Source organism: Microtus ochrogaster, chromosome 4 (genome assembly GCF_000317375.1).
Source record: "Microtus ochrogaster isolate Prairie Vole_2 chromosome 4, MicOch1.0, whole genome shotgun sequence".
Taxonomy (NCBI): Eukaryota; Metazoa; Chordata; class Mammalia; order Rodentia; family Cricetidae; genus Microtus; species Microtus ochrogaster.
Genome location: NC_022011.1, coordinates 90,621,752 through 90,632,915, shown reverse-complemented (window position 1 = coordinate 90,632,915; position 11,164 = coordinate 90,621,752). Strand labels below are relative to the sequence as shown.

The 11,164-nt window shown below is 36.6% G+C and overlaps 1 protein-coding gene across 2 annotated transcripts in view; it reads right to left on the bottom strand.

Moving 5' to 3' along the window:
- Window positions 1-299: 299 nt before the first annotated feature.
- The window catches only part of Znf804a (zinc finger protein 804A), a 190,558-nt gene continuing 179,693 nt past the window's right edge, over window positions 300-11,164 (bottom strand). For both annotated transcript variants that reach the window (XM_013355305.2, XM_026778825.1), the window contains exons 3-4: window positions 6,394-6,524; window positions 300-3,951 (exon numbers count right to left, since the gene is read on the bottom strand). In XM_013355305.2, coding sequence (XP_013210759.2) covers window positions 756-3,951; window positions 6,394-6,524 — 3,327 coding nt within the window. In that variant the 3' untranslated portion in view covers window positions 300-755. The remainder of the gene's footprint in view (window positions 3,952-6,393; window positions 6,525-11,164) is intronic.

Below are 11,164 nucleotides of genomic sequence, written 5' to 3'. Positions count from 1 at the left end.
AATCCTAATATTGATTAAATATAAAGTTCCATGACTTTTGTCTAAATTCTTGGCTACAAAATGCAATAAATTCTCAATATAAGCTATATTATAAGAAATAGAGACTCAAACAAATATACTATCAATTGTATTTGCTGTGATTAATGACAACTTTTAAGTGTGGAAAAACTCTGAAATACTTGTGTCTTGGTGATTCCATGATACCAAGAGACACAAGAAAATCATAAATGTAACATAATCTATTGCCAACACTAGTAAATCAGCAAAGACCACCTAAACACCAAAGTTTGTTTTACTTAAATAATTAACAAAAATTTATTGCAAGAGATATATTTCACTGAATTTACAGATTCAAGGAACATGATACAAAACAAATAGGGTCATCAGCTTTGTCTAAACATCAAATAGGTGCAAATACACAAAGATTAGAAAAACAAGGAGCATACTTTACAACATAAATTACAGTACTATAAATATATTTTATGTACATTATGCATACTTTTAAGACATCATTTTAATATACAGCATATATTGTAGGGATTCTCAAACTATTCAGTGCTTTAATAATATTATATATCAGCAACTTTATTAATTTATTAGCATCATTACACTTACAGTAAATGATTTGAAATCAATAAGGCCAACTTTGGCCAGTTTATTTTGTCAGTTAAATAGCCAATTATGCACGTAGATAGATACCTACTCATATATATATGTATATGTATGTATATATTCTCTTTTCTTTATGGTGGTGACTAGAAGAGGGGCTGCAGAGGAATGACAGTTGGATGGGGTGAAAGCAGCGAAGGGAAAAGAGCATGGGGTAATGGTGGAAATGCCAAGTGGCTGGGGTGAAGAACTGACGCCGGGATGATTGGCATCTGAGGAGAAGCAACCAGAGCTGGCTGGCTGCCGGGACAAAGCCTAGGTCCTACAGTTCCTACCGAGATCTGAGGTATAGATGCTCTGGTGAGAGCTGGGACTTGTGGGAGAAACTGTTGATGTGGCTGAAGCACTTTGAAGGTTCCTGCAGCTGCGGCTGCGGCGGCGGCTGCAGCGGCTGCAGCATGATGCTGTAAAACAGTGTGATGGATGGCAGTAACAGAGGTAGAACAGAAGGGCCGCTGTAAAGGCAAAGGCGGCACCGGAGTGCCAGGAGGGGGAAGGGGAGTAGGAGGAAAGGTAAATTTGACCTTGTTGGCTAGCATGTTTGGCTGAATAATGTGCTGGTAGACCTCGCATGGTAGATGTTTTAACTTGTCATGGTTTTCTATTGGAATTAACAATGCTTGCTCTGGTAAAGCTAATGGGGCCAAGATTTGCTCCGTCGTTACAAAGGCGTGGCCACTGACATGGGCTTCCTTGAACTGTAATGGTGGCTGCGCGCTAAGGATTCCAGAATTGTAACAGAGCCACTCGGTCGGTGTCTCATTCATCTTTCCCTGTGGAATGGTCTCGGCCAGTTCATAGCGGCAAATATATGATTTAGTCTGTGAGTTTCTAAAGTTCCTTTCAGTATTAGGCACCTTGAAAGGAATTTGCTTTTCATTGCTGTTTGTAGTCTGGCTTCTTTGATTGTGTTCAAGCAAGGTACTGTCACTTGAGCCATTTGATTCGGCCCTAGCCACATGCACAGATGTAGGGAGATCATCGGGAGCCTGCGATAAGTCGGATGGAGTAGTCTCCGTGGCTGGATGCTCACTTTTGCCACTGGTTTCAGAAGGCAGTGGACTGTAAGGATGTAGCATCACTTTGTGTTCTGTTTGTTCTGAGCTCTTCTCGAGACTTGTGTTTTCTTGTGGTTTAATGTTGTCATTTTTGTCTTCCTTTACTAAGCCATCCGAGGGACTCAAAGAAGAACTTCTCTTCATGGAATAATCTGAATTGTCTTTGACTTTCACAGTTCTGCCTCCAATGTGGAATCTACTTCTTTTTCTCCTTCGTTTCTTCTTGGGCTGACAGGGAGTGACTGAAGCACTTGGTGGCCCCAAATACTCTTCCGCTAAACGATTCTGATGGTTTTCATCAGATGAATAAGAACATGAGTGTTGTCTGCGTTTCCGATGAAATCTTTCTGCTTCGTTCATGAGAGAATTGTAACCTCTTTTAACAGGCTGATTCTGACTGGGGCCTTTTACATCATTTTGAGGAACTAAGCCCCTGTCATCCCCTTGACAGCTGGACGTCCTGGCTTTCCAACAACAGAAAGTTCTGGAATATGTCGGATTTTGTTTCCCAGAACGCATCATTGGTGGATTTGCGTGTCCATTTACAACTATTTTGTTTCTTCCTTCATGGTTTTGAGAACTGATAACATCGTTGTTGGATTCATGGTTCCATGTTGTATTCATTTCTCCATTTTCGCTTACATTTATAGATTCTGCATTGGCTCTTTCATCAGGTGGCTGATGTAAGTCTGTCTGTTGCTCTGGACTCCCTTGCTGGCTATCAGGAACTGGTTCCTGTGAACCCTTTCTTGACTCATCAGTGCACTGGCTGTCCATTTCCACTTTGCAGGGAACTTCAGGTTCTTTGGTTGTCTCCTCATGGTGATGGTGACATAACTTTCTCCTTTTCTTCTTCCTTCTGCTTTTATGGAACCAGTGTTCATGAGTCTCCTTCAACCTGCTTTTGTTGTATTTCTCATTTAGAGTACCTCGTCTAATTTGATTTCTAGTAAAGTTGTATTTGTTTGCTTTTCTGTTTATACAGGAAATGTCTTTATGTTTCTGGTCCACATTCTCATTTTGTTCTGAATCATAACTATTAGACAGAACGTGGACAGCCTGAAGAGCAGCAACTTTAGTGTCACCATTTTTATTCCCGCTAATTTCACCATTTGTGACTCCTGCAATTGGTTCATCATGGCAATCAGCATCTGGTCTCTTGCTAAAGTCTTCCTCCTGTTGATAATTAAGGTCATTTAAGGTCAGCTTAGTTTTGTGTTGATTGTTGTTTAATTTAGTGGACTTGAAGTCAAAACAGAGTGGATTACAGCTATAAGATATTGATGGCTCTGTAGTTGTATAAATAAGCATTTCTGATGGCCACTGAAGGACTGTAGATCCAAGTTTGTTAAGTACAGGTACAAATGGGTCACATTGTCTTTTCCATAAATCTGGTCCTTTTTGTAACCTTGTGTTGTTCTCTGCAGCATTTGAAGGTACCAATGGTTCATGATCAATTTTATTTCCAGTTTCCATTTTGGTCACATCATTAATCTTAGCATTTTCCTCTGTGGTTGTTTGTGCTGGTGTGCAGTCATTAGGCACAGTGGGATTTTTTTCTGTGAAGTCAGGGTTGTTTTGACTCACAAGTATGTCTTCATTAACAACATCTGCCATTGATCTTTGATCTTCAAATGGTGCTGAATTTTGACAGGTATCTGCATCAGAGCATACAGGGAGTTGAAGCTGGCAAAAGGAAGTCAACGGTGTATTTTTTTCGTTAAAGATTTCTTTCATCTCTTCCACTTGGGGAGTTGTTTGGTCAGTGCACATGGCCTCTGGTGGGTGAAAAGAGTTAGCTTCCTCTTCAGAACCGAGAAGCTCACATGTTGGTGATGATAGTTGCATGTGACAAGTGCTGGGGACAAATCTAGTTTTCCTGCCAGATTCTTTCTCCACAGAGGACTCATCACTGCATTCAGAGAAGGCGGCAGCTGAACACTCCAGCTTCACAGAGGCTTTCTTTGGAAATGCAAAGGAAAAACCAACTCTATGTCTATGGATGCCCTGCGCTTGATCCCCAAGCTGGCCATTGTTGGCTGTGCAGTTCCTGGCACTTTCCATTTCTGCAGAAGCTGTAGTGACATCTTTCCCCTTCTCCTCACTAGGAGTTCGCTCTTGCTGGTTATTAGTGGAATCTACAGCCTCTCTTTGGGAAACTTCATGGAGATTTTCTCTCACAGTAACAGTTGTTGACTTGAACATGGGGCCACTTCCAGGAGCACTGCAAAACATACGTTAATAGGAGAATTTAGGAGAAAACCATCCAATGACTTATTTCTTAGATATATAATTACACTTTTTTTTTGGAAAATCTTTTTTACCTTTATTGATTAATCTTTTTAGTTTGATACTGTTATACATGTAGGTAGTGTGTTCCGATTGCTTTCTCCATGCCAAGTCCTTTAATGTTCTGCCTGTCCACATCAAAACACTGTACCTCACAATATCTAAAAGTCCTCTTCCCAGACCCTGGCTTTTGGTTTCTTTTCCTGCTCTGCTTAGTCTAGCCAAGATAATTTGTGCACCCACTGGATAAGAAGTGTTCACTGGATCATGGTGGAGACAGTATTGGGTGCACAAATGAAGGCAATGATTGTCCTGGTTCTGAGTCTGTCCGTAGCAGACAGTTCAGCCGTGACTATGGCCATCCTCAGTTTCTCCGTCATTCACACCTGACTATTGATGGATCTTTTGTTTTCAAATTTAGCATCTGTTATGAATTTATGACTGTGATTTAAATATGTTTTGTAGTTATTTAATAGGGTGCAGTTACCTTTGCCAGTGATTCAGTATGATTTTGTGGCTGGTCATTGTTGGGGTAACCTGGAGTTATTGTCTAGCATTCTCTCTACAGCTGTAAACAATATGCATAGCATTCTTTTGCTTATAGATTATCGCTTCCCAATTAATTTTTCTACCCAAATAGCCACTTAATAGGGCATTATAAAAGTCTCTACAGTAAAATTATTTTTAAATGGCAATAATTTTCAACATGAATCCTATAAAACAAATACCAAAGAAACAGACAAAAACAAACCAACAAATTCCACCTTAATAAAGATCTTAATAAAATCTTAATAAAGATTTTTGAAAGGCTGGGAATTTGGTTCAATGATTCATTTCAGTCAGATTTCATCAAGTCTTCTTTTGCCCAACACTTTGCTGTCAGTTATCTAGAAAAGAGATATGGGTCTTTTGGAATTGCTAAGCTCAAAAAATTAAAATCAATTTGAAGTTGAAAGTTATTTTATAATATGTATTCTCATAGGATAGAGTACTGTTCATCTAAAATATGAATTATATCCCATTTATATTTGGAAGTATATAATGAATTTCAATGTAAAAGAATGACTCAGCCTTATATAATATAGGAATTCTTAAAACCTTACCTTTATAGTACTAGTTATCTTAAGAGAAATTCCATTCTATTCTAAGCTTTGTTTGTAAGGAATTTCAAATGGCCAAATATCATACCTGATTTTTAAAATCTTTAACACAACGTACGTCTGCTTGCCTGGCTTGCTTCTAAATAACATTGCCATTTTCTTATACATAAAACTAATTGGGTTGTGTATGTTCGTGTGTGTATAAAATGAGAAATATTGTCTACTGGAAGTTTTAGTTAAGATAAGTAATATGAATATTGTTTATAAGTTATAAATACAGTTTTCTTAACATATCGAAGCGATGTGGCAAATTCTATTCCTAGATTACTGCATTATATAGTAGTTAGGTCCCATGATTCTATACAGAATCGTGTATAGTTGATTGGCAGCAACTAGGCATCTGATGCCACAACAGTAAACAGATCTCATTGCTTTAGTTGAACAGCTCTCTATTCAAACAATTCCACAAGGATCTTTAAAAAATGCTCACACTGTTCTAAATTTTAAATTTGGAATTTCTAAAATGGCTTATTAGTCTAAATATTCCATAGCAATACTCTACAAGAAATTAATTTAGCATGAAATCTTTGTTATAGACAGTAACAAGAGAGACTTCATTTGTTGAGAGAAATAAGGGCACGTTACAAGTGATCTTCTTTTAATAGAATTGCCCTGACTGGGCTGGTGAGGTCTGAATTATGACTCTGTTCACATCTAACAGCTGCTCACTCTGAGAAGCAGGTCAAAGTTTAAGAGCTGTGAACTTCTCACAGTCCAGCTATAGTTTATTCACAGGGAAACTAATTTTGAGCTGCTTCTGAAGTGTGCAGTATCTTCCTGACCTCTCTTTCTCAAATTTAAAAGTAATTTCGAAGAAACGGCCTCCAAATTATCATTTAAAAAACAAAATAAGATCTCCTCAAAAAACTCTTTTTGCTAAAAGTCGGGAGATAGTGGTGTGCTCTTATCCTCAGTTGAATGGTTTGAATTTCACAAAGAAATGGGACAGCTTTCAATTAAGATGGCTTAGATACGAGCCTCTACTGATGTAAAATTTACTCTTAAAGCTGAGATTACAGTAATTTGTGGGTTTAGTGAAATGTGCATTAAACAGGTGTTTAAATGAAATTCAAATTGCTCTTCTGCAGAAGGCCACACAAACATGCATGCCTTTTTCTGTGGACTGAAATAAATAGATTCTCGCTCTTCGTTTCTAACTCCTGCAGCTATGTTTTAGGTGTATTTTAAGGAAAGTTAACATTTTCTTATAGACTCACCACACAGTTTCCTTTCTTAGCTCAGCCAGCTTGTGAAGACGTTGGAGTGCCTTTTCCTGTTTTCTTCCATCCTTCCTGGATTTAGATGCTACATTTCGAGCAAATTCTCTCTGTTTCAGTTCTTTGAGCCTCTATTAAAACATATGAAAATAATTAATAGCATCTAAGTCTAGAGCAACTTTAAAGTTATGACGTTGCAGGGATTTTTCAATACATTGACTTCATGAAAGGAAAACACCATCAATGCAAAACCTGTTTCTAACAAAAATATTTTCTTCCATTTTGGCTTGTAAAAATGCCCAACCGTGTAATTATATTACAGTAGAAGTTGCGTCTGAGCTTTAGTTATATTGAAATTGCAACCTTCCTTCTGTTCTTATTGATTGTGATCTTCTAAGTAACTTTGCTTAATTTAGATAATGCATTAGAGACTTTTTTTTAATCCCCTAAGCTTCAAACAAATTCAATACATTTATGGATTTTGGTTATAAAATAAAATAAAACTTATTTTAATTGAAAGTGCTCTGTACTAGGACATAGTGCCATAAAGCCTAAGGCAAATGATTTCTATTGATGTGATATCTTAAATACCCATTCTCTCAAATATCAGGCACTTTGCCCAAATCAAGATCTTAGAGAAAATTATACATTTTTTCAGAAATTATTATGTTGAGCATTTTTAAATCTGTAGTAAAAAAGATTATTTTCTAAGTTGAAGGCCAGTAAAAATGCAAAAACATTTAAAGACAAGCAGTAAATGTTTGCAGGAGTGAAGGGATGGAACAGAAAGCAAAGGGGGATTGTAACTCTGATTTCTTCTGGAGATAATCTATAGTTATAAAAATGGTAAAATAGCATTTTTCTCAATAGTTTGTGATGTGTTAAAATTGTGATTTTAACAGGAGGATTAAAGAACTCAGAATGATGTGGCTCTATTTTTATGTTGTTGAATAAAATTTCAACAAATACTCTATGCATATTCACTGAAGCCTTGTATTTAAAAAGGCCTACTCAATAAATATTTATGAAAGTTGAGGGCAACTATTTATATTATTCTAATCAAGAATTATATATACACATTTTTATATCTCAAAAAATTCATTCTTTCAAGCTGATATTTTTCTCAGAATTCACTTTTAATTTAATTTATACAGCATCAGTAAGTAACATCAACTATTTAGGGGATTCATATAGAATCAGATCCGAGAGATTTCTGATAGTTTTATTTAGTTTTTAGTTAGGTTTACACATTTATATAATCTTATCAATCATTTTTTTTCTGTGTTATATTCTTTGATATTTTTTAAATAACACAGGCATTTTTCTTCAGTTTTCTTATTAGCAATAATCTATTTCTTCAGGAGGAGCTCTTTTTTATAATTTCTTTTCTGTTTTTAAAAAACTAATCAATCTATCTCTTTTCATTTTACATACCAATACCAGTTCCCACACCTCCTCTCCTCCCATTCCATCCACCTTCTCCCCACCCCCACCCCCATCCAATCCTCAGAGAGGGTAAGGCACATTGCTTTGGGGAAGGTCCAAGGACTTCTCTACTATATCTTGGCTGAGCAAAGCATCCATCCAAAGACAATGGGTTCCCCAAAAGCCAGTGCACACAGATAAATCCTGATGCTGCTGCCAGTGGCCCCACAGTCTGCCCCAGCCATGCAACTGTCACCCACATTCAAAGGGCCTGGTTTGGACCTGTGCTGGTTCCTTCCCAGTCCAGCTGGAGTTAGTGAGCTCCCATTATCTCAGGTAAACTGTTTCAGAAGATGAAACCATCATTGTGTTGACTTCTTTGTTCATATTCTCATTTTTCCCACTCTTCATTTGGACTTTGGGATCTCAGCCCAGTGCTCACAAAGGGTCTCTGCCTCTGTTTAAATAAGTTCTTAGATGAAGGTTCTACGGTGACATTTAAGGTATTTATCAATCTGAGTATAGGGCACCCTCTCTACTATTTTTTAGGGTCTTAGCTAGGGTCATCCTTGTGGATTCCTAGGAACAGAAAGAGTTCTAGGAGTATTAAATTTAGATTTTAGTTGAACCTTGTTGTGAATGTTCAACTGTACAACTTAGTCACAAAAGATCTGATATCATAATTTCTATATGATTGACAAAGGAAGTTATAAGTTACAAGATGTGTTCGTTACCTTGTTTCTGGTATAAAATAGAAATATAACAGGCTGATGACAATGTACTGCTCAATTTTAGTATTATTGGTCATTTTTAGTTCTTAGAAGTGAAGTATATACTTAAACAGTAAGATAGATATTTTTATTAATTTAAATACAATCTTTAGTTAAAAGCTAATTTTTACATACATAACAAACTGTTAAACTAAGTACACATACCCCACATATGCATGTATAATTAATAATATACATATCATGAAAGAGGTTTTGTTGAATGACTAAGTTTAAATTTCATCAAAAAGATAAAAGAACAATTTTTCTAGTGACAGAGGGGGTGGGTTGGTTATGACCAAGAAGAAGAAATTTTAAGTTATGTAAAATTAAATGTTTGCTTATCCTTTTTACTAACAACATTTTAAAAATTACAAACAAAACTTTAATGCATATTTTATTCATACTTTAGAGACATATCCATCACCAGATAATTTCATGAATGTCCAAATGCTGGAGTCAAATTGATCAAGTCCTCCTTTAAGGGTTTGATATTTTTCCAGACAGCTGCACAGAACTTTATACCATCTTTGCACCCTTTCAAATCCATATGTAAGTTTGTACTTTGTCCATTGTTGAGTATCATTTTTCTAAGGTTTTACATTTGACAGTCAGTAATGCTATCTTGTAATGTTTAATAGGAAGGGTCACTTGTTTTCATAACCATATGGAACTTCAGGATTTCTCTATTTACATCAGGTATTTCTCCCTAAAATTTACTAAGAAAATATCACTTTATTGATTCTTAGAATAAATACCTATCTTCACAAAGTTTTCTTTTTCACATAGTTCTGGAAGTGAGGAATGAAGCTAAGCAAATTAGATAGGCTTGTCCAGGTTCATTACAAATCAAAACACTATGGAAGGGAAATCAGATTTTCTTAGAACCTGCATATCCTATGATGGAACTCTCAATTTTCCTGGTATTATTGTTCAGTACCAACTTCCAGGCCTAACTGAAGAGGCTGCCATGCATACATTCATTTAAATTTTTCTAGGTATTCTCTATTTTGCAAGTGTTATTCTGGACACATTTTAAATACCTATGACAGCTTACAAACCACAATCCCAGAGAACTTAGACAACAATGACAGCACTAAGAGAAACTTACATAGATCTAATCTACATGGGAAGTAGAAGAAGACAAGATCTCCTGAGTTGAGTAAATTGGGAGCATGGGAACCTTGGGAGAGGGCTGAAGGGGGGAGGGGAGAGTGAGGGAAGGGAGCAAAGAAAAATGTAGAGCTCAATAAAAATCTATAAAAAAATATCTGTGACAATGAAAAATTGCCTTTTCCCTTTCATATTTTTATTGTGGTCAAGAGGGAAAGATGTCGTGATATAAATAACATTTTATATGCCACAAAATGGCTGAAACAAAGGGCTCTAGGGATAGGGAACGAGAAGGAACTATTTCAAATTCAGTGATTAGGGAAGGTACTTTTATTTTAAAATGTTTGTTTCGGTACAAATTCAGCACCTTAAGACAGCTCAAGCTTCTTAGCTGTTAGTATGCCTGCTGTTTCTTCAGTCAAATTGTTTTCACTTGGAAACATGGCTGGGGAAATCTCTTTAAGAGTTAACTGATATAAGTCATGTTCTTCTAACAATAGTTATAGGACTAGAACAAAAGCTTATATATTTTCAAGGGAGAAACATTATTTTAAGCCTCTAGTACCTTATAGAACCCTTTCAGAAATTGCCTTATAAGATGACAGCTTCTTCAGAACTGGTGAAAGGTTCCAGGTGTTAGATGATGGTTGTGAAACTTTCCAGGGAATTAAACATTAAAGACTGTGTGAGGAGCAGAAGAAGCCATGTATATCTGAAATCCTGAGGGAGTGTGCACTGTCTTTCACGGGCATGACCATGTCAAGAGCTCAAGCCTCAGATCCACGAAGAAATTGCAAGGTTTTCCTCCCAATCCCACATCATGAGCCAAGTCCATGTTCAAAGGGAAGTGGTAAAATCTTCCCTTCTGGTTCATGTGCTGGTGTTCATAGTGGTTGTAAAAAATGGTCATCATTACTCTCTTCCCCTGACTGTTCTCAGTCTGAAGACTGGTTCCCTACAAAGACTGATTTTTACTGATTTAACTAAATTTGTCTCCTTGATTCTCCTGTACACCTTTGCCTCCTTGTTTATATGTAATAACTCTCCTTCTTGTCCATTTGTATAGATGAATCTCTCTGTTCAATTGTATATAATAAACACTCTAAGTTTATGTGATACTGTGGTACCTCCAGCAGAGAGTCAAACCCATCCCATCCCCAGATTTTTCTGTCTTTTTGTCTCTCTGTGTGTTTGTGTTTTATTTGTTCCTTCAAAATTTCCAATCTGGTCCAAGTCTCTCAGTCCATGCAAAGGATGGGACAGTGACAAATCCTATTGTTCATTTTGATTGGGAAAAGAAAAGCCCAGTTATAAAATTACATAATTCATGAACTGAAACCAAAGGATCTATCTATCTATCTATCTCCATCCATCTATCTATCTATCTCCATCCATCTATCTAATCTATCATCTCTCCTACATACACACACACACACACACACACACACACACACACACACACACAC